We start from the raw sequence: 24,688 nt of genomic DNA, 5'->3' as shown, positions 1-24,688 counted from the left end.
GAAGAGGATCACTGCTTAAAGGTTGGATACAACACCACCACACCAATGTAATGCAGAGATATAATAATTCAAGGACAAATTCTTTCAGAAGAAATCGATATCTCAATTATCACTTGAAATACAAGAAGAATGGGAGAAAGAATTTCTAGAAAAATAGAACAAAGAATTCCTGGAAAGAAAGCGTGAAGACGAAAGCATGAAAATAAAAAAAAAGAATAAATAGGTTATGTGGGGGTGGGAGAATAAAATTATAAAATTTTATTTCTAAATATAAATTTTTGCTAAAGGATAAAATTGGAATAGAAAAAATAGAACAAAGGGTAAAAATAGAATGGGAGGGTGTGGATTGGAATTGGGAAGGTACAGGGAGTAACCCCTGTGAGTGGGTGTGTAAGAAGATAGAAAATCAACACTTTCATTTGCTCTTTCTTCCTATACCTTTGTACATTTCATCCCGCACTCCCATAAATTTTGGAAAAGACCGAGTTGCCCTTATCTTTTTTCCTTGATATCCTTCTTCCTCCTCCGGCTCACACTCCTCTCTCCGTTATTTCTTTTCAAACATTCCTATTTTTTAAACACATTTTTTTCATACATACAATGAATGTTTTAAATGGTGATAAACATTAAGACATATTATGTGCTTAAAACATACTAACACATGTTAACTTGTTTGATAGGTATATCATTTAGGAATCAGATTATTAAAAAATCTTATTTCATAAAACAGTTTGAGTTTCATTACATTATTTGATAAGTTTTTCCTATATTTTTTTTTTCTTTGGACGCTTATATGTTCAATACTATTTGAATATAAAATCTTAAGCTTCAGTATTCAATTATGCGTACACTTAAATGTTTTCTTTTGTTATACATTGTTTGTTTAAACAATGTCTTATAAACGATATAATATTATTATTGTTATTATCATTTAAAATTGATTTGTATTGATAAATTCTTATTTTGTTCAACCTTATTTTTAGTAATACATTTTTTAGAAGCTTTACTCAATAAAGAACATTTTGTTTAGTATTGTAAATTAAATTTTAAAATATTAATTGCTAAACAGTCCATAATCCTTCTAGACAATTTTACTTTAACAATTTTTACCTGTCACATATTATTGAAAAAAATTACCAAAAAAATAAAAAGTAATTAAATTGTTTTGAAAAAAAAAAGTTAATTTTATCACTATCAAACAAAAAAAAAATGAGGTCACCAAATTATGTTACTTATTTTTTATTTGTTATGTAGTTTATTACAAAAACCTTTTAATTTTCGAAAATTTGGTTGATCGATTAAACTTATAGCAAAACGATGACGAACAATCCAATGAAATAATTTTGTTAATAATTCTACAACAAGTCAAAATAAAACTCCTATTTTTATATATTATTAATGAAAGCATGTGTTATACACATGTTTAATTTTTTTTTCTAATACAATTATAATTATAAAAATAAATATAAATAACTTTTGTAATAAAAGATAGTTTTTATTTATTTTGTAGGTAAATTTTTTACTATGGTTATTTTAATTTAAAAAAAGGGTTAAATTAAAAAAAAATCATTTAATGGATAAAACTTATAAAATAGTAAAAAAAATTAAAAGCAAAATGCGTACGAAAATTGTGAATCTTCTTTGTATAATTATATAATGATATAGATTATTGTTATGTTAGCATATCGATAAAAAAAAATTGAAAATCAATACACAAAGAATAACCATGAAAGAAAAAAAAAATCAGAAAAACAAAAGTATTTTATAATAAAATATCCAATAAATAAATAAAAAAGTAAGGCTGATTAAAGAAAAAGCAATAAATATTTGGTTTTGAATTTGTTATCACTCTACCATGCTTCAGTATCTCAAAATTTCTGATAGCATTTGACCACACAGAAACAACTCCATTGATTGTTATTGTCTTCTTTCTACTCAGATTCAGATTCAGATTCCATATTGCACATTGCTTTCAACCCTCTTGCTTTCTGCATAACATTAACCTAATTTCTTAGAGGTTATATACGGATTTTCACCGTATCTAACAATGATATTTTTTTTAGTGGTTGAAAAAATTTAAATAATTATTTTGTCTTACCTTTTTCGATATATTCTTCTCCCTAACTTCATATCGTTCCACACAAAGTTTGTTTAGTTTTGTACCTGGACTTACCATCTGCAACACACTCAATAATAATAATAATAATAATAATAATAATAATAATAATAATAATAATAATAATAATAATGTTAAATACGATAATGATATTATTTTACATTAGTGCTCTTTTTTTTTTAATATTTTTTTTTCATTGGATAAAGATCACATCCACGAGTATTTGAAAGAATATGGAAAAGTTTGATTTTTAAAGTTAATCAATCTACGATTGGATATTTTTAGTTTTATTATGCTTGTAGAAACATGCTTCAAGCTTATGTTAATCATTTAGAACATTTATATTGCAAGAGTTATGTTTAAAGTAATAAGTATAATACCTAAGTTATATAAACTCAATATATTGAAGTATGTTGATATTATAATAAATTTAGGACCTTTTCGTTTTGAATAATCTTTTAGCCATAAAAATAATATTAAAATTGTATATTTTGTTTTAAAAAAATATTTTATAATAATAAATATTTTGATATTAAAGTGCAAATAACATATAACTAAATGAAAACCTTTAAATAACGTTAAAAATGTTTTAATATAGACCCAGCAAATATTATTATCGTGAATAAGGATACCCGTTTAACATCTTCGAGAGAAGTAGTTGAATTTTAAAATGTTTATTATACCAAAATTAAGTATTTAAATATCTTTCTCTAGAAATTAAATAGGCGTTAGAGAAAACATTTTAACGTTATATATATAATATGGTTACTTAAAAACTGTATTAACTATTATTTTTGTCATACAATAACTTTTTCAGCTTTTTTCTAATTGTCATGACAACTCATACAACAACGTTTCATTCAAATCCTTAATTAATGTCACGTGATGGAAGCTTTTCTTTGTTTATTTACGCTAATAAATTAGATTTAAATATTTCTAATTGGAATGAATGGTTTGGATCAGATGACGGAAGTTACGGAATAAAAAAAAAAAAAAAGAGAGACAAAGAGAGTAAACACTGAGAAAACGAAATTGTTTAAATTAAGCGAAAGATAATGCAAATTATAAAATTATTATTATTATTATTAATTTTACTTATAATAATAATAATTAAAGATGTAAATATTAATCATGTCATATAAGGTTGTTTATTTGAGAAAAAAAATATATTTATTTTTGCACTTCTGGTAATTATGATGAAATCCTATGTTAAAAGAAGTAGGAAATTAAATTAAAGTGGTGGAAAATGTAAAATAAAAGAGTTAATGGTGAAGGCTTACATTGATATTGCGTTGCATGAATTTAGCCCTCCTTTTGGGTCTTGGAGGAAGTTTTGTACCTTTGAAGACTAAAAAATCTTCCTCCTTCTCCTTGTTGGTCAAACCAATCATGAACTTGGGTACCCAAATTGCTGCCTCTTCCTTTTCCAAGACTGGTCCATTAATAATACCATTCTTGTTATTATTATTGTTATGAGTCTCTCTCATATCGTACATATCCCTGTCTGCTGAGATAATTTCCTTGCTCCTCATAGCCATTCCTAAATAAGATAAATTAAGAAGAAAAAAAGCACCAACCATGAGTAATCAATGCTCTATGTTTGTTTTTTAAACCTTTACTGACCTTAGAATTTTAAACATTATAAATAGGGAATCCAAAAGTGCATGAATTGGAAGAAAAATAAACAGATAATATAGGTTTAGGGGAGTGTGGCTTTATGAAATTTACCTTGTGGGTTGATCCAGATTGCAGGATTGAAGAGTTTGGGATGTTGATGGATTTTGTAAAAATATTGGCTTTTTGTTTTCTCGTTTACTTATTTGGAATTATCAATGGATTTTGAGTAAAACATGACCTGCGTTTTTGTCTTTTGAAGAAAAATTTGGTGGGTCACGTGTGAGCATTTAATTTATTTTACTTCCCAAGAGAAAAAAGGTTTAAATGTGATATTTGAGAGATTTCTTATAAGGGGCATGAGTGCTTATTGGTGAATGAAGAGAAGATGAAGTATATTTTATACTACGTGTTAAAATATAAAATGGGACATATTATATGTAACAGTTAAATCTCTCTGAAATGTTAAATCGATATATTTCATAAAAAATAATTTATTTAGTGAGTTATAATGATTCTTAATTTATAAGGTAAATAAAATTACGTATACCATTATTTTGGGAAATATCGTTTAGATATTATAAAATAAAAAGAAATATATAATTAAATGTAGGGTTGAACAAAGTATACCAAACTGTACTATATTACAAAAATTACAAAAATTTATAGTTAACTATAAAATAGTTTGTGTAAATTAAATTGAACTAAAAAATAGTTCAGAAAAATTTAACTGAACTATTTTCTAGTTGAGTTATAGTGCAGTTTACTAAACTGATCCAATTTCTTTCCAAGATCAAATTATTACACCAAACTCCAAGATCAAACTGTTTGTGTTGTGATGTGAATAAATTAGGGTAATAATACATAGACAACATTTTTTTGACAACATTTGAACATCATCATACGTGTCATTGTGTGACTGGTCCAAATGACACAATGACACCACCATGGACCAATCACACAATGACACGTATGATGATGTTCAAATGTTGTCAAGAAAATGTTGTCTAAGTATCTTTATCCAATAAATTATGCAGTACATAAAGAAAAAATATAACAAATATAATGAATTATTTTTATTAGGGGCAGAGAGATAATTAATGCATTACAAAGGGATAAATAAAGCATTAGCAAAAACTGTTGTCCTCTGTACCATAAATTCTTGATCTTCTTTCATAGAAAAAAATCAAGTCTTAGATTTTATACTTTTATAACATATTAATTGCTTAATTAATATTAGAAATATCAGCATCAACAACATGGAGTTAATATCAGCAACAAGGAATTAAATTTATGCAGATAATGGTCTGATATAAGAAATGCTTAGAGTATAAAACACCCTCAAAGAAACAATATTTACACTATTTCATGTGACCCCATTATAGATTCTATCATTCAGAATGAGAATATTTGAAATCATTGAGTCAAAAAGCATACAAAATGCATGATCATATAAGAGCAAGAAATTGTAGGTTTAAAAGACAAATTTTAGATAGCAAATAATACATTGAGAAAAGTGTGATTCATTTTTAAGAAAGAGTAGATAAGTTTTCCCGAAAAGCAATTGAATAAAAATATAAAAAAAGAAACAGTTCATCAATTAACTAAACTCAAACTATAAAAAGTTCAATTTTCTTAAACTGAACTATAAAACAATTAATTAGTTTTTAGTAAAAAATAGTTTAGTTTTTTTAAATATATTATAGTATTGATAACTATAGTTTAGTACAATTTGTTGAATTATGCCAGCACTAATTAAATGTAAGATGATGAAGATAACTTAAAAAAAAATTATGATATCAGGATAATTGAAAAATACGAAAGAGATTAAAGTTGACGGAGATAAAAGGTTGGGTAAAATTGTTTAAGCTATTCCCATGTTCGGTAATAGCTACCGTACTATTTAAAGGTCGTTTTCGATATTTAATGGCACGAAATATTAATTTATTTATATGTGAGTATCATTATATTATTTACCTAGTTTTAATCACAAGAAGCTAGTCGTGATCTATGAAACCAAGTTCTAGCTAAACTTTCTAGATTAGATTGTGAAATTAATGTTGTAAATTATTTGAGTTTTTACTAAATAGTAACTTTGTAAGACTGGAAAAGTAAGTAAAAACAAGAGACAATAGTATAGTATAGTTGAGTCCAAATATCATAAAGGAGAAATATAATGTCCCCATTAATATTAAACAGTAATTTTTACATCAAATGTTGTACCAGAGAATAATTATACAAAATGTTGGACAGGGAAAACCCGATCTGGCTGTTACCTATTGAATCGAAACAGATCATAACCCTGTGTTTGCATACAAAGCAACTGGCGCTTCATCCTCCTAATGCCATAAATGGATGGGTTTATACAAAGGGAGTTGCATTACGTGTTTGGATTTGCGTTTCAAATGTGATTTGTCACGTTTGTGATGTGATTCATCCATTCTCAACAGGTTTCCAAACACAAGCAATATATGCCAAACTAAAATATATGGAACTCCTAGTAGTGTCCCAATTGCATTTACAGAGGCGGGACAAGATATGTATGTACAACCACATAACATAATGTAACAATAATCATGCTTTTATCTTTACTGGTGAACATTACAGGAATTATGCACTGAAACCTCTTTGCAGAGAACTCCAGGAACTGGCAGGAACAGTGACACAAGCTTGTGCTGAGGCTTCAGCCATTTGCTCTTTCTTTATTCCTACATTGCAGATGTTTGCAAAGGACCTCATGTGTTTCATCCCATACTGAGACAAGGATCCGCAATGTGTCTCAAAAGTCCTTACCTGCATTGAAAATAAGTTAAGATGACCATTATTTTCTCTTAAACCAAAGTGAAGAACCAAAGAAACCCGACTCTGTTCATTTTCAGAGATCACAAACATCATTGCTTCAAGGTTCAAGCTAAAAAGTAATGAAAATCTAATTCTGTTACACTATACTTATTTATGACAAAATCTCTCTATCATATTGGCCTCATAAAAAAAATGATACCATGGTTTTCAGGCAGGCCCAGTCATCAACAAGTGCCGATCCAGCCGGTCTAACAGCATTCAGTACTTCAGGAGCCTTTTCAAATCCAAATAAAAGCTTTCCAACAAGTTTCACACTGTCGTCTATATGCATTCTGTGAGACATTACTTCCAGAACTTGTTTCCGAGCTTCATTTTTCTTAGGAGAACCCTCCGGAGCTTTGCGGAACTGGCAAAAAACAGTGTAGATGAAATTAAGATAAAATACAATAAGCAAAACTTTATCACCCACAAAATAAAATGTGTCATCAGATTACAACCATTATCTTCTAGTGGTTTAGTGCAAAACATTCCTGGAAAAAAAAGGGTTACTACTGGCGAGTAGCACCAAGGCATAAGATGCACAAAACTTTACAGATCTATCGGTTTTAGATCATTTCCTCGTATGAATATCTGGCTAGTTCAGTTCTACTAGTACTTCAAATATATGGTTATGATATCCCGTGCATTGACGCACCCACTTATCTCAACACTGAGTATTGGTTTAAGCAAACAATATGTTTTGTTCCCATTAACAGCATATGACATGTTTATTGGTTTTCACCGGTGAGAACATGATCAAGCAATTAATTCATAACCAAAAGAATGAATATTGCACAAACAAGATACCTTATGCCAAAAATGGACGAGATCAGCATCCCTTTGGTTGACTGCTGTTGAAGATGACCATAAGGAGTTTTCATCCACAAAAGTCAAATTATCATTTGCAGGATCTGTACCCAAATACAGGAAGAGAGTATCCTTGCTAAACTCTACATCACCATACTGCATCACGTGAGAGCCATACCAACCTCCAGATAGAGTCCTATCCTTAACCTGTAAAGGCAGGATAAATAAAGCCTCAGTTACAACTCATACCACATCTCACTTGTAACTGAGCAATGAATATCAAGGTATTGAATTATATTCTTATATTTATAACATTTAATTTAAAAAATTTAAAAACAAGAACTCACCACTTTATATTGTTGGTGTAAAGATTCTGTTCGCAAATTGTGTCTATCACTGCTCACAAGTAAAGAAAAATAAAATTAATCCCATGCAATTTACGTAATTATTTAAATAAAGTACAGTTCTTCTGATCTAACAGCAAAAACAGAGCAAGTGCAAAAATAAATAAAAACAACTTTATTATAAAAGGCATCTCCAAGAACAAACACACAATACGATAGTCACATGCATTAACAACTCCATTGTGAAAACATAAGTCATGAGCATATAAGTATTGCATGATAATTGATATCATTTATGATCTAATTGTTTTTGCCTATGATGTACATACCTGTCTTCCATCCAAGCAACACTGTACAGGTCACCCAAGCAGGTTGAATATTCTGGGGGAGGACTAGGATATTCCCCAGGACAATATGTTCCCCAACTACTTTCTTCGGCATTCGAAGCCGTTGTTGCATAAATATTGATATCTTCAGGAAGAAGACCTTCAAAAATACTTCCAGCTTCACATGCCTCCAAATAAAATACCTGCACCACCATTGTATAATCAAAGGACTTAGTGCGTTCAAATTAGCTTATTTTGTGTTCAAAACATCTTACTATGTTCTTAGCCAAAGCCCCCAGTGACAGCTTTTTGAAAGGGGGAGGGGGATTATTTACCTAAACAGCAATGATATCCAAATTTTAAAAAATGAGAACTTTTAGAAACTCACTAGGTTTTTATACGTTCCAGAAGCGTGCTTTTTCTTCAATACTTCAACCAAATCAGATGCATATATGTAAGGACCAGCAGGCGTCCCTAAAATCCATTCACATATCCAAAAAAAAATGAAGTAAGAAATAGCAAGGAGCAGATATTAACATTGTCAGTAGGAAGAACCAATTTGTCATGTAAACAAATAGTATATCGAAAACACTAAAGACCATGTATTCCACCCCTGTCTCCCTTTTTTTTTTTCCTTTTTCCATATTCCTTTTGCTCTGGTAACTGTGATTTAACCTTCATGTTACCCACACGTATTAAAAAAGAATTCAAAAGAGGTATACAGAGATGCCGTTCAATCTACTGAATCATGGGACATATACTAGTCTCTAGAAAAAGGATGACAATATTTTTCTGATCAGAAAAGGATGAAAAATATTATCTAACGGAAAACTAGGATTACAAAATCACAGTGAATGATTTTCATTGCAGCACACTTTGAAATGTCTCCGTCAGAAATTATGAACAGAGGTTGTATTAGACATGATGAATGAATATACCATTTGATGAATAGACAATCGGATCCTAGGGTAATGTAATCAATTCACAAATTTGTGATATCGTCCAGCTATGATGTTTTTCTAACTGAAAATACATCATTACTAAGAAAAAAATAATAGAGATAAAAAAAATTTCAAAAACATTTTGAAATATTTCATTCTATTCAGATACATCATTTATCTGTTTGCAACTTTCACTTTACTAAGTTGTCGTATCCATCACCCACAGAACACAAACATCACTTCGGGAAAATCATACTTGACACTGAAATACTAAGATGTTTCGTTCTACACAGGCATAATCAAATAAATCTACACACAAAATCAACCAAACAACAAAAGTAATAACCTCAATCCTGGCCTATACCATGCTGAAACCCATATATACAACCAACACAATCCTTGACTGTAATTAAAATTTTCTGTGAGAGAACTTAGAGCTACTAACCGAGAACCCCTGGACCACCATGATCAGAGTAGAATATAAATATGCGATCATCGGGCCCACTGTTCACAACCTTCCCACTGCCACCGGTAAGCGCCGACTTATCTCCAAGTAAAGCAGAATAAAAGTTATGAGCAGTAGCATCTTCGCCAGTGTAATCCTACCATAAAAAACAATCCACATATTAGACCCTATCAAACTAGAAATAGCAAGAAGATATTGGATAGTGAAAAGCCTAACATAAATACCTTTGGAACTCCTTCATAAACATCATCCCCGTCTGGTTTGTTAATGATGACTCCAGGCCTTGGATTGTCCCAATTGAATGCAATGTCATCATACATAAAAACAATGATATTTTCTTCTTTCAGGCCACCTTTCCTCAGTATTTGATAGGCATGACAAATATCGGCCTGATGCAACAAGAAAAACTCTACATTAAAACTAAATAATTATGCAATACAGAAAATTGTGTTAAATTAAGGGAGTCCAGAGAATTTTTTCCCGTGTGCATATCATCGAAACAGGAAACGGGTTTAAAGATGAAAGTTTTGTATCCTTTTAAGATGAGAGCCGACTAAGTTTTATCTGTTTAAATCATTTTCCCTATGTTAGTCTATTTTTATAAACTCCGTTCAAATCATTACGATCCAATCATAAAGATTGCAATTAAGATGACAAAAAATCACAATTAAGACATAGAAGATGATTCAAAACACTTTTTCAGCATGATGACTTGTATATCACAGAATGATAGAATATTGACTACAGGGACCAAACTTAACATATAATTAACAGCGGTATCATAATTTGTGTTTGAACGTGTCAATAATTTTCAATTTTTTCAGAGATAACATTGTAAATGATTTTGCATTGAGACTAACTTGCAGTCACTTTCGTAAACGGCACTAATTTGAGATTGAGTGCTGTCTACGGTATCAATAATATATTTTACTAGTATCAAAATGTTAATCATGTTTTATTTTTCTGATTCACTCTTTTGGATGAAATTCACGTGAATCTTATTAAATATGTAAATATCATTAATTGAATTTCTTAAAGGAAAGTAATGACAGCATAAAAACAAAACGTTTAAAACCATAATACATAAAACATATATTTATAATAATGTCTTAAAGAAAAAAAAAATACGCACAAGTTATTACGTCGTGTTGGTTCACCAAAGAGGTGGTTGCTGTTGAGTGAGAATGTAAACAGACAGAAATACAAGACACATCAAATCACATTAAAAAAATATTAATTATTTCATCATACATAAATAATAAAATACAATAATGAGTTAAAAAATAAATTTATGAGAAATCAAATTCGGATGTATTTTAGTAAAAAAAAAAAAATTAGAGTGGATTATCAGCGTTTCTGTTTTAATGCCCTGCCTCCCTCAGAGTTATTGCTATCCTAGTCACACCCTTTTTGATAAAGAAAACCTCCATCTGAGTGACTCTCCTAAGAATAAGATACATATCTGTATGTTTTTAATATTAAAGTACAGGAGATAAATGCAACTTTTCAATAATTGAAGGACACTCCAAGTGTGCAATTATTCTCTATATTTTAATTTTAAACTAAAAGTCAACAGTTTAGGTTGGTATTATGTCATGCAAGAGAATTGCTGATTATAATAAGATGTTAGCAAGAACACAAGAAGTACTTGGCAAAGCAAAGTTACTCAAAACACAAACATGCGAGGATTTCCCTTCGTTCAACTACCACATACAAGAGGCAACTTGAAATTATTAACGCAACTATTTATAACAATAGCAATAATAAGGTTTAATTACTTATTTAGTTCTTAATTATTTGACAGAATATTTATACTTTAAAATTCTTCAATTTAGTCATTCAAAATATCATTTTAATTTTTCTGTACTTTATTGACTTAATATGATATTTTACTTTACTATGTTTTAATACGAGATTTCAAGCAGATTTTCTCATACCACATATCTTAAAATATTTTATCAACATTTATTTTTTTACAAATTTAAAAGTTGATTTATTACGTTTTGTTAAGATTAAAAATATTCCAAAAATCAGATATTTAAATTTTGTTCATATTACGTCATCATAAACGACTGAAATTTTATTACAAGAGACATAAACTATATCATAGTATATTAGTTCGGATTTGTTAACAGTATTTGCAATTCATACATACATATATATCTTCGTTTAAATTTAAATTAGAAAATTAAATTAAAATTTACCGAATATTTTTATTCTTACTGAATTTTGAAAAAAATAAATTGTTTAATTAAACTGAAAGTTTGTTTGAATATTAAAACTGATATCTAAAGAGTCAGTTGGAACGTCAGTAGCAAGTTGTCACGTCTATTTATTCAGTAGGTCATTTGAAACCGGTAAGGATCAGAGATTCATTTGTCCTGAATCGGACGGTGTACACTCTCTGAAGCATAGAATCTAAAATGTTCTGTGGAAAGATTCACAATCGAACGGCTGAAATAATTTCTGATAAAACGAAAATAGAAAAGCATCAAAACTAGTCGAATCAAGTAAAAAAGAGATGGACCTGATGTCTGTAGTTCCAATAGCCGTTCGAACCGGCGAAGAGGATGGCCCAGCGCGTCCCCTTGACGTTATCATCGTTACCGGAATCAGACGGCAGCCGGAGGAAGTCTCCGACGAGGTCACGGCGAGCGGCAACAAGAGCGACGGTTGCGAGGAAGAGAAGGAAGAGCGTGGAAAGAGAAGTGGTGGTGGTGGCCATTGGAAGAGCAAAGAGAGAAAGAGTGAGGTAAGTAGCTGTGATTTGGGAGTTTGAACAGAGAAGGAGGGATTATATAGATAAATAATAATTGCGAATTGGGAAGGTTGGGTTACAGGTAGCGTGCGGGGGACGAATTGAATACCTTCCTTATTTTTGGTTATATTCACAAGGGAAGCTTCACCGTAGGACCCACCTTGCCTTTTTCCCTTACGCCATCGATGGCACTTCACTTATTCCTCACTATTATCAACGTAAGTTGTTAAGAAAATTGAATATATGTAAAATTTAAAATTAAAAAATAAAAATGTTGCGAGATTCTTTTTATAGAATCTTGGGCCTGGAATCATAACCAGAATAATATGTGGGCCTGTTACTCTCAATTCATGCTTCTTTCTGCCTCCGATAAACATTTTTATTTTCTAAAGGACAAAATTCCTATAACTGAATTATTGATAGCTTTATGTTAAGACTTTTGTTTTACTCTTTTTTACAAATTTTCACTCCAAGTTTTGTATATCTAAGATTTCAATTTTATAAATTTCATTTTCATTTAATTTTTTAACATAGTAATATTTAATAATATTTTGTTTACCTATAATGATTTATATAAATCAGTCAAGCCATTAACCCTAAACCAGAGTCTAAATTAGATCTTTCCAATTTAAAAGAAAAGCTAATTATACAATTTATTAATTTGTAACATAATAATAAAACTCTTGGAATAAAAAAAAATATATCTCATAAAAAAAATATAAAGATACAGAATAATTCATTTGGAATGCATCACTGTTGCCTTCAACAGTTTTTGCATTCAGTAGATACTTATCTGTATGTGGAATCTTTTCCATAATAGCATTTTCATATTCAAGGGTCTCTTTTGATTGGACATTGATTTCAATGTCAATGTCAATATCAAACAAACAACATACCCACTGGGTTATTTTATAAACACTACATTATTTGATTTATTATCCTTATACATAGATGATGCTAACTTCATCAATTAGGTTTTGATGAATATCACATAATTGCTTTTTCGTTTGATTGAGTCATAATTAAATTTCTTAAGGTTTAGTTCCTTTTTTCCCATTTTGTTTGCTTTAATAAGATTTGTTAAAGCTGATAATTTAATTATTTAAACATGGAAAAGTTAAATTATTTATTATATGAAATTATCTGGGATGAAAAGTAATTTAATATGTTATTATTAACACATTCATATGCTTAATTAATGGTCTTTTAATAGACTGGCTAACTGTAAAATACACTGTTCATTCCGTTTAAAATTCTATCTACTTTTTCTAGTCAAGTTTAGTTGTGTCTGGCAATTAAATCCATTTGTGTTTAGTCCATTAATTCCAATTCTGTCTAACTCGTTAAATTAGTTGCGTTAAGTGGTGTTTATTCTATTTTTTTTATGTAATTAATAAAAAGAAGACAAGTATTAGACTGATGTAGATGATCCCACCAGTATTGATATTATTATTTAATTATTTAGAAGGGTATTATTAGGTTGTAGTATTTATTTATTAATAATTAATTTTTAACAAAACAAAAAGTTACTTCTTAGTGTAAGAAAGTGAAATTTTAGGCTTTTATATTTTGAGAGAAAAAAAAAATTAAGGGTGATGTTTATTTTGTAAAGGAGTTGGGCCAATGTTTTCTTTTAGAATTGGACTCATGGGTTTGCGTATATGAAGTAAATGTTTTTTTTCTTTCCTTATTATATCTTGAGCAAAATATTTTGTTTATTTGCTAACTACACCCTTAAGTAATTACAAGGAATTTCACTCCAAGTGATGTAATTTTTGTGTGTTTTCTTTCATATGCTTTATTTTATTTAAATCTATTGAAAGGCGCAAAAGGAAATTATGTTACTTTGGTGCTTGCTTTATTTGATATTATGTCAATTGCAAAAAATACATCTACACTAACATATTATTATTATTAAATATTCTTAGTATTATTAAAAGAAATGAGAAATAGATCCCATGCGATGGAGGGACCATCTTGGCTTGTCTTAGAAAATAGCATAGCACCAATCAAACCTATTACAAAATACCTTAAAATTAAGGATTTGTTGTATTATTTGTATTCAAATTGCTCAAGAAAGCATTGCTTTGGCAGAAAGGCTTGCACTCTCACCAAAACAAGAAACTAAGAACCATCTTCTACAAACAATTGATCATGATTGCGTGAAAATCTCTCTTTTCCAATATTTTAAAACATTACTTTCACTAAATACATGGTTGTCATTTTTCTAGAAGATTATTTTTTAAAATTCTTTCATGATTAAGACTCTATATATAAACCCTTTTTAAAATTCATCTAAATGATTACATTTTAAAATATCAACAAAATTTTTCAAATAGTAAAAGATGTCATTCATCATACTTTTTATTTGTATTGGAGGAAGTGGACAAGAATGGTGGTAAGTAGCAACATATAGGTATGTGTAGGAGACAAAAATCCACTTGCAACTATGAGTCCATCACCTACCATAAAAATTCTGCCAAATAGAATCCTTTCTTCAAACCCCATTTGATCCTTATCCAAAAAAAATCTCCACCTTATGCAATGTGTGAACAATAAGAGTTGAAGCCATAATTGACATAATTGACTATTCTTCATCTTGTCTATTTGAAGACAACAATGAGATGTTTGGACAAAAGAATCTATGTGAAGAGTTTATTTCATCAACAACTTATTTATATAGGAAAACAATAGTGATTTTTTTAATGAATTTCATTAAAAAATTAAGATATATAAGAAATCTATCATTAAATTGATTCCAACTCACCCCAAATTCAAATGACTGTATTTTCTTCTTAATATAATGTGTTATACATTTAAAGTAATTTCACTAAAAGAAAAATCTTAATTAAATCCTAAACCATTATTAAAGAAAGCAAATATTTTTACATTTATTTGAATATATATATATATATATATATATATATATATATATATATATATATACGTTTTTTTTTTATTCAGGCTTCAAAAACATATTTTAATAATTAAATATATATTTTTTAGAATTTAACTCACAACTAAAAAACAATTTTAAATGCATATTTGAAATTAACTATTACAAAAAGTTTATAGCTCTTTTGTATTTATATCACAAGCCACAAGCCATGTTTAAATTATTAGTATGTATTCTAAGAATTGAGTTTGTGTATATATAGTAACTTTCATATAGAAGCAAGAATTGGATATATCATCACACCTTATAATGTAACATGCTAACATAATGAAAGCTTAAATATAATATGATCTCTAAATTATTAAATTTTGTTTTATTTTAATAATTAACACTATCTAAATCATTACATTATATTATTAAAAATACCATCTAAACTATATTTGAAACCAAAATAAATATTGTTTTTATTAAAACTTAAAAATATGAATTAAATTTCATAATTCATCAGCATTTAAGTAGATAGTACAATTCAACCAAATTTTATGTAGAAAAATTTCGCACTAACCAAACCATGTATAAAAATCAAATTTAAACGCTAAGTTTTTCCTCCTATATTCCGTTTTTTAAAGTTTATATAACATAGCAAATATAATTAACGCCAAGCATTATGCGGCACTCGTAATTAATTACCCTAAATTTGGAGTTTAAGTTAAGTCGGCGATATTAAACGGAGCGTGATGAAACTGAAGCAGTGAAATATATAAACTGAGAAACTTTTCATTTGATCCGTTGAGGTTTTCGATTAGTGGAGTTGTCTTGAGTGTTTTGAAATGGAGAATGGAGAGAACATTCTGGATGCGATTTTCGAAGAGGAAATTTTGAACGATGTTGAAATGGTCGACGTTGAAGAAGGGGAATTAGTGGAGCAGGAGCAGAAACAGGAACAAGATGATTCACGAAATGTTTCTGGACAAAACGGTGTCGTGGAAGCTGATAACACGAAACCGCAGAGTAAGAACCGAAGGCGTAAAAACAAGAGAAACAGAAGAAAAGGTTCAGGAATAAACGGTGCCGTTGATATTAACAGGTTATAATTGTTACCCTCTTGTTTCTTTTCATGGGTTTTCGTTTTTGTTTTTGCTGTTGACAGAGAGTATGAGAAAAAGGTGTCTACTTTACGTTCACGACACCACTTCATTTACCTGACATTTTTTCTGGTGAAAATGATGTTCTATGTGCTTGAAAATGATGTTTTGCAAGTGGATTTCGAAAAATTAGTTTTATTTGAACAAGAATTACAGTAGTATTTTTTGTGAATTGAGGGAAAAGCTTTCGAGTTTCGTAACCAAAATTGTTTATTTCTTTTCATTTTGTAAGGGTCTGTTTGTATGATTGCGACCTGTCTGTACTTGATTGTTTTCTAACTCAATTAGTGATGTTGGATATTGAATATAAGTCTGATTATATAATTGTGTTAAATACTCAAATAGAAAAAGAAAGTTATGATGGTAATAATAGTTCTACTTGTAATACAATAAAAAAGAATTTTAATAGGAAGATTATATGACCAAATTGTATTGATGATAATAGATAATGATAGTGGATTTTTCAAATAAGCACTACAACCTATTACGTAATTAAGTCTGTGAAAATAATGTCAACACAGTAGATTGAAGTTATGCAGCACCCGACATATCCCATCATTCCTTTGATATTAGATGGTTTTTTCAAATAAGCACCACAATTTATAACATAATTAATTGAATTCTTAGAAAAAGAATGTGGTTGTGAAAGTAATTTCAGTACTATAGTTTGAAGTTAGGACACAGCATCACCATACACTTCCCATCATTCCTTTGGTTTTCAAGTTCTAGTTATCCTTTTAGGAATCAAGTTGGCCAAACTTTTAGCATTTGACTTTAGTCTTTAGGAGTATCTATGAGCACAAGACGTACCAAATACAAATACCAACCCACTCAGTAGAATCTGTAGCATGTGTACAGCTTGACTTAATCTAATGACTGGTCCAGTACAGCAGTCTCCCAACTAATGGGAAAAGACAGGAACCTTGCAAGTTGTGAGGTTTTTTTCGGGTTTTAAACTATTAATATGTGATGTCTGGTAACAAGACAGCTTCCTCATCGTTGTACCACTGCTCACCAATCCTTAATCCTTATCCTAAATTATTTACTGATGAATTTTTCAGTTTCTGATAAATTTATTTCTTCTATCAGGTTTGTGATAGATGTATGTCGGCGGCTGAAAGAGAAAAAGTCATACATGGTATATACAGCTGTTGCTTGCCTTGGAGTTTCTTCATTGAGTGATCTCATCAGTGAGGTATTGGAACCCTCACTGAAATGTTGCTTTCATGTTGAAAGGTCTTTTTCTGTGTCTGTTAATCTATTCATTTGAGTGAAATATCATGGTCGTTTAGAGGTTGGAAAACAATTTAAGAACATCTAATGAAATTTCGGTTGGTGCTTGAATGTGCTGAGTTCCCCTTACTTACGTTTCTTGACTTACTATGGATCTTGACTTACTACGTGTCTGGACTTACTTCTGAATTGTTCGACTAAACACTTTCTGTTCTTTTAGTTGTGTTTGTTGCTCGTAATAATTGGATTATGGATATGGTGGTTTGAATTATATGAATACATTTTAAAAGAAATGCAAGTGTAAGAACAATTCAAATAGTTTCACATATCCAATATTCTTGAATACTGCACCAGTTTGTGTCAATAAAGTATCTATAATACTTCTATTTGCTTCACCCATCTTATATCGCTATGCTTTTAATCAATATGTAACTGTAAAGTGTTAAATCTTTAAAGCATTTTATGTAATCCAATACAACTACATGAAGCATATTTATGTAATATAGGAAGGTTGTCCCTTGATAAATCAAATGTGAAAGTTGTTCCTTTATGAATGGTTTGAAGATACAAATATGATCAATAGCACTATTCTTGTATGTAAATAGTAGAGATTAATTTATGACGAAAATTATTTATAATTTTTATTATTATTATAGCATTTCCAAAATTTATGCATGTAATTTAGATTTGCATGACTGCACTTATGCATTTTTAGTTGTGTATCCTATTAATTTTAGAATGATTGGATCGCTGTATCGAATACTGGAGTTATCTGATATCGCATTTGTGCATCATAAGATATTCCTATTCTTGGCTTCTCTCTTTGTTTCATCTCTTGCATGAATGTGCATAACAATGTTTTTAAAATAGTTTTTTTTTTAATATTTTCCCTTGATCAGAGTTGTAGTTTTATTTGCCTGTTGTTAGCTGAATATATCCATTCTTCATAGCGCCATACAACCATTCATAATGTCTGATGTGTACAACGCTGTATCTAACATTGCAGATTTTATCAGAGATCATTTCAAACCTCTGCCTGAGCTTTTGATGTTCCTGGCTGATGAACCACTTCAATTATTTGATTCTTTTGAAGGTCGATATTTATTGCTTCTCGTCATCTTGCTCTCCTAAATGGAGCAGCCAACAAAGTCAGCCAAAATTGGATCTCTCTAAATACGCATAATGTTACTTTATTGAGGGCTATATAAATTTCATATGGCCTGAATCTTTGTTTCACAAAATAGTTGTAGAATTCTCTGTATAGTTTCTTCTATATAGCTGAATGGCTCAAATATTAGGGAAAAATTGGTGAATAAAAAATAATATTTTGGTTTAAACATGCTAGTACCATCAAGCATTTTCCTTAAGACCAGGAGGGTCAGGATTTAGTTAGATAGATTAGCAAAATGTAGGTGAAACACACTAGACTGAAGGTTGTATTTAACTGAGCATATAACTCGTTTCAGCTCTCCAGGATATCTGCATTTGCAGGATCAATCATTGAGGGCATTTTTGCTTAAATTTGGAATACTTTGGCCTATGAACATATTTGTTTCTACTGTTTCATTAGGATTTAATGAATTTGAGATTGTTTTTGGTGTTCTTTTCTGATTTGTTCAATATGATACACATCTTGTAAACTCGTATAAACAAATGTGAAAATCACAGGTGGATGCTATACAGTCCTGTGGAGGTCAGAAGACTGTTGATGGTAGCCGATTTCGGACAAGGGGTGGGGTATTGTGGAACATAATTAAGGTTCGAGAACCAAATGCTTACAAAGAGATCATGAAAAAAGCAAAGGAGTTTGAGGTATGTGATTGACCTTTATGTTTTGTGTCAAAACACTTTACATATTTGTGTTTGTATTGAATGAAAATAAGTTTGTTTTGCATGTTCCTATTATCTAGGACAGGAAGAAGCAGCCCGGTTAGTGTCAGAGTTGTGCTGTTTTCTTTTAAACAAGTCTTATGAATTTGTGTCAGAACCAAGATTATTCATCATGTCATAATTTGCTCTCTAATATCTAGTTTCTCGTCATTGTTTATAACAATGCAGAAGCAGTTCAGGCAGCCAAATGTTAACAGGCCACCTCTGCAAAGGAAAGAGAATTCTTCTTTAGGGGAGGAGGCATCTACATTTGGTAGCAGGCCTCAGGGCAATGTTTCTGAGAAACCCTTTTCTGCATTACAAAGGCAAAATCAACCTGAACCATCAGGAGAAGCGAAACGTAGCTCTGTTCATGACAGAGTAAGGATACCTGTTTCTTATGATGATGACTTGCTCGAACTAAGCACGGATAACAACCCAACCTGATTCGGGATGAAAAGGGGCCTTCATACTGTGACTCTTTTTTCAACCCTTTATCAAAATTTACATCTCTTTCTCATTCTCACCCATTACTGCTCTCTTTTTGCCTTTCTACCCGATTTTGGTCTGTGAAACAAGTTCACACAGATGGGGCAGTATTTTGCATTTGGATTTTACTGGGAAGGATTTTTTCTTGTGTTGAGAAGAGAGGGTATTTACTATATAGCATAAGATTTTTTATGATGCACTTGAAATGAATGAGAACTATTGTGAAGAGTTTCTAGTCTTGGACAAATACACTACATATTGATCCTTCACTTATGAATTAGTCGGTATTATATTCGATAAATTTGTACAGTAAGTGACTAATCGGTATTATATGAGTGTATGGATCTAGAATAAATTATTTAAATTAATTTTAAAGCAAACTTTTTTGTTTGGCTATAAATTGTATATTATCACTATTTTCTTTTAAAATAAAACATCTAAAAGCATTACATTATTTAATTTTAAGAATATCAATTTTATTTAAAATTAACTCTACAAAACGCTCGCTGAAATACATGCAATATCTATCAGTGATTGAAGCAATACCTCTTTCTCAGTTTCTTGGCCCTGCTAACAACATCTAGTTTTCAATGAACATCATTGTGGACTTTTCACAAAGCATGATTTGAGGAAATGGTGTCTAGAATATTAGTGAAGGAGCACTAACTAACGAAGGTTAGTTTTTAAAGGGCTGAAGTTGTGGTTTCTGGTGCAAGAAGAGACAAACCACAGTGCAGTCATCTGCCATATATGAAGGAAACTTGTTTTTCCATGCAGCAGTGGCTGCTTCCACTACTGCTCTTGCTGCAACCTCTTCACTCTCTGCACTCCACACAATTGATGCAACCTCATCGTTACTCAGTACATCCCACACCTATAAGCAAGAAAAAAAAAAGTTCTTTATAGAATGCTTGGGCAAAAATGCACTCCACTAGCTAATTCCATACACAATAACAGGGAACAAGTTCTAATAAGAAATGTTACATAACCCAAGTTGTATAACAATTTATACTAGGAACAAAGAAAAAGTTAAAATGTAATAAATGATGTAATGGAAAGAGATAAACACAACAGAAATGTGTGCATTATAATATGTATTAGACAACCTTTTTAAAATGTTAGTAAAATATTTTTGAACATACAATCTCTTCGAAAATCTAACTAATATGACAAACTGTACAACAGTTTATTTAAGAGATAAACTTCAGATATAGTAAATTACGTGTTTAAAGCCAAATATAAATGAAAAATGTACCAAAAAAAGAGTTTACTTAATTTTATAAAATAGTTAATATGATTTACTCTGATAAATAGTGTGCTGCTAACTGTTTCTTTTTGTTTTGAATCTTGCATGCAGACATAACACTCTTTTCTGCAAATATCACCTACCCCATCACTAGCAAGAACAATAAATTGATCACTTGATGCTAAAGGGTGGTGAGAAATATCTGGGATAGCAATAACACCATAATCCTTGAGCAAGAAATCTCCAAAAGATCGAGACATGGCTAGGCCAGGGGAGTGTTCATTGTTGGGCATCCACACTCTCTGGATTTCTGGTTCTTCCTTTGATGCATACACACAACCATTGCACCTTCTTATTCTTTCTGCTTCTCCTGCATTCCAATTTGGTTCCAAATAAATTTACTTGGTTTTAATAGTTTTGCATGCAAACAACTTTAATTCACTTCTTAAAGCTTCCATGCATTGTTATTTATATAAACCAGAAGTTTCTGCCAGTATATTATTCTAAAAGGTTAAAATATTTTTAATCTTTAAACTTTGATGTGGATTTGTCCATCTCAAACACTGTGTTGCCATCAAGTGATATTAAGTACAAGCATTTCAGGTTTAGACCTCAAGAAAAATGGTGTCCCAGAAGAAGAATCTTACGAGGTAATTCGGGCTTCAAATCCGTGGTCAATTGGGTAGCTACGAGTTTTTCTTCACATATTGTTCCCATCACTGCTCTCGAATCACCCAGATTTGCTATGACAAGACCTTCACCCTGTGTATTGTTATTCATCATGTTCTTTTCACAATAACCATGAAAATTAATAGGAAGTTTATTAAGGAGGTGTAGTGATTTTGTTTCATGTTTCCTAATTGGTCATTTCTCCTAAAACTTATTAAAAATTATAATAGAAACTAAATAAAATATCATTAGTTTATTAAAACTTTGTGATTTTTACTAATGAGTTCAAAAGAAGATGAGTTTCCGGCAATTCTTTTACCTGTTTTATGATAACTACAGCAGTGGTTCCGCTGCCAGAGCAATCTAGATTATGCTGAAGCTTGACCTCTTTCTCCATCACCTTGAAGGCACTAACAATTGCTTCTTTCCATTTCTGAAAGTTGTTTGCATCTGAGTTTTCTTTCATTGTGCCAACATGGTTTTTTGGGGTGGTGTTGTGACAACCATTTTCTATAGCATCAATCTTTTCAAGAACATTCTTTTGTTCCAGAATGAGGGAAGATAATTGACTGCTTACTATTTTACTCACTCTGTGTCCATTCCCTCCATGACCATCATAAACACCACAAAATGTTCCATCTTCCGTTCCATAACCCTTTTTTTTTAGGAAAATGCACATGAAAATGATTATGTACTCAACAAATCTTAATCAGACTGACAAAGCAAGAGAAAACAGTTCATAACCAACCACATGATCATGTACAATACATCTGTTGATCTTTTGTTTTAGTCATTTAAAAAATCATGATTTTTCTATTCATAGATTGTAAAACTGTTTTAAATGCAGACATCAAACTTATAAAAACAGACACTGAAAAGGTAGATTGGCTTTTTAAGGATTATCACTTGGCTTGATTTCTAAAACCATTTTAAAATCTCATGGTTTGTTAACTTATATCTTTGAGATTCATAAATTCCTAAGAAATTGGAAAAGAAAAACATGAAATTCTGTGGTTTGTTTGATGTTTGAACAATGAAACTGCAGAAAAAACCTGGTGAATAGAGGCAGCATCTTGGTTGAGTCCTTTGGTACCCTGTTTGGAGTAAACAGAGAAGAGTCTCTGACTCCCATTCAGGACCTTCTTCCTTTCTTCAAATATTGTCACATTCTCATCATCATCATCTTTTTCTGGAACTGATATGCAGATACCCATTTCACTAATCCTTCAACTTTATCAATGCAGTGAAATCACTGCACCTATATATATGAAATATCTTTGATAATAGTACAATATATAAATATCCATGGTGGCTTGTATAGCATTCCTGAAAGCTGAAGCATTTTTAACTACAACCATTGACTTTCTCTTAACGATTACTTATTCAATTTCCCAGTACTCGCTTTAAGGGGTAATTTTTAGATTTAATATTCTAAACCAATGCTCAAAAGGGAGTGACTTTTCATTTTAAACTTTTTATACATTTTCCAACCTAATTAATTTTTTTTATTAGTTGACAAATGCACAGCCAGAAAAATATCTTCATTTATCAACAAATATCTAACCTTTAATAAATATAAAATAAAATATTTTATTACTTTCTGTCGTAAAGCCAAACACTCTAAACCTCATATAATTTATTTGAGAAGGTAAGTTGACATTAGAAAGATCCTCATGTTAAACATGTCTTTGTTTAAAAATTAGAATTACTTTATTTTTAAAATTTTGATCTAATTTAATATTTTAATTCTAGAAATGTATGAATTTAGTTTTTTTAATTAAATTTTGTTAATTTATTTGATGGTTTAAGTGTGTTTCATGATAGTATTTGAGTTGTTTATCTTGTTTGACAAATCTTTATTTCAATATTAACTAAGGAACTATCTGAAACATCAAATAAATTCAACCAAAATTGGTTAAAATGACTAAATTCATACATTTTTAAAATTGAGAGACTAATTTTAATTTTAACTAAAATTAAAAGATAAAAAATATATTTAATCTAGTAAAATAAAACAAAAGTTAACAGTGCCGTCTTAATAGAAAAAGAAAAAAAATTAATATATAAAAATATCAACTAAAGGAAAATATCAGAGTACAATGATCTTGTGCATGTAATAAAATATTAAGGGCTAAAGAGATTAGATCACCACTTCATGTAATATTGAGAATCTTAATCTCCTAATAGGCATGAGTCAAATATTATATTTTTCTTAACAATTTCTCTCTTATCATCTTATATTAAAAACTTAATATAAAATTACAAATTCCCTATCATTGTGCTGAATCGGTTATTCTTTTAAAAGTTGGCCATGTATCAAGCAAGTGACACAAGTTGCTTTTATTTAAAAAAAGAACACGTATCAGCAAGTTGCACAACTTGCTTCATCTGCATCATTGTAAGAAGTGATCCTTTTCAGGTGAAGAACTTTGAATTGCGTGAAAGGACAAACTTCTCTTATCTTATCATTCGATAAGCCCAACTGATAAGTGTGATATAAATAAAGTAAAATGATATTTTAACACTATTTTTTGACACCATTTTGACACTGCAAACGTATTAAAATGTGATTGAACGATTTCAAATTAAAAAAGTTGAGGCAAGGGTATGTTTGAAAGAGAAAGACCAAAGTTTGTTTTTTTAATTTGAAATCGTCCAATCACATTTTGACACGTGTGCAGTGTCAAAATGGTGTAAAAAAAGAGTGTTAAAATATCATTTTCCATAAATAAAACAAATATATTGTGCCAATGATAGGGATAATATACAAATAATATCAGATACATTCATATATCAAACAGATATCGTACAAGAAAAATTACAACAGTACAGTATGCAGAAGTATATTTCTAGATTCTTCATCTCAATCATAACGACATTTGAACTTTGGAAAGACGGTTGGATTCCTCAATGTGAATCCCCATTTTT

At 30.1% G+C, this 24,688-nt stretch overlaps 3 protein-coding genes across 7 annotated transcripts; 1 reads left to right on the top strand and 2 right to left on the bottom strand.

Moving 5' to 3' along the window:
• Positions 1-6,234: 6,234 nt before the first annotated feature.
• Positions 6,235-12,198, bottom strand: LOC106764744 (vacuolar-processing enzyme). Its single transcript, NM_001317315.1, is given in 9 exon segments — positions 6,235-6,523; positions 6,732-6,938; positions 7,379-7,585; positions 7,726-7,774; positions 8,052-8,251; positions 8,437-8,522; positions 9,435-9,591; positions 9,680-9,844; positions 11,983-12,198. Coding segments are annotated over 9 exon segments (1,452 nt in total). The 5' UTR covers positions 12,181-12,198; the 3' UTR covers positions 6,235-6,340.
• A 3,554-nt stretch (positions 12,199-15,752) lies between these two features.
• LOC106765366 lies at positions 15,753-21,336 on the top strand. 4 transcript variants are annotated; one of them, XM_022782508.1, is made up of 5 exons: positions 15,753-16,196; positions 17,344-17,449; positions 19,156-19,299; positions 19,398-19,416; positions 19,546-19,707. In XM_022782508.1, exons 1-5 carry the CDS (start codon positions 15,940-15,942, stop codon positions 19,569-19,571), a joined length of 552 nt encoding a protein of 183 aa, XP_022638229.1. In that variant the 5' UTR covers positions 15,753-15,939; the 3' UTR covers positions 19,572-19,707. The 4 variants fall into 4 exon arrangements, with proteins under 4 accessions (XP_022638229.1, XP_022638228.1, XP_022638227.1 ...); XM_022782507.1 differs by lacking the exon at positions 19,398-19,416 and adding an exon at positions 21,203-21,336 and having other exon boundaries at positions 15,772-16,196; positions 19,546-19,737; XM_022782506.1 differs by lacking the exon at positions 19,398-19,416 and having other exon boundaries at positions 15,778-16,196; positions 17,344-17,392; positions 19,546-19,882.
• On the bottom strand, positions 19,951-23,098 carry LOC106765365 (probable protein phosphatase 2C 72). Of its 2 annotated transcripts, none has more exons than XM_022782505.1 (5): positions 22,813-23,098; positions 22,080-22,415; positions 21,739-21,853; positions 21,148-21,461; positions 19,951-20,719 (listed from the first exon to the last, which is right to left on the bottom strand). In XM_022782505.1, the coding sequence occupies exons 1-5, from the start codon at positions 22,972-22,974 to the stop codon at positions 20,522-20,524; spliced, it is 1,125 nt and encodes a 374-aa protein (XP_022638226.1). In that variant the 5' UTR covers positions 22,975-23,098; the 3' UTR covers positions 19,951-20,521. The 2 variants fall into 2 exon arrangements, with proteins under 2 accessions (XP_022638226.1, XP_014505435.1); XM_014649949.2 differs by having other exon boundaries at positions 21,235-21,461; positions 22,813-23,094.
• Positions 23,099-24,688: the final 1,590 nt, after the last annotated feature.

This window comes from Vigna radiata, chromosome 6 (genome assembly GCF_000741045.1).
Source record: "Vigna radiata var. radiata cultivar VC1973A chromosome 6, Vradiata_ver6, whole genome shotgun sequence".
In the NCBI taxonomy this organism is placed as follows: Eukaryota; Viridiplantae; Streptophyta; class Magnoliopsida; order Fabales; family Fabaceae; genus Vigna; species Vigna radiata.
The sequence above is the reverse complement of the archived record's forward strand: the minus strand, read 5'-3'. Positions and strand labels throughout refer to the sequence as shown.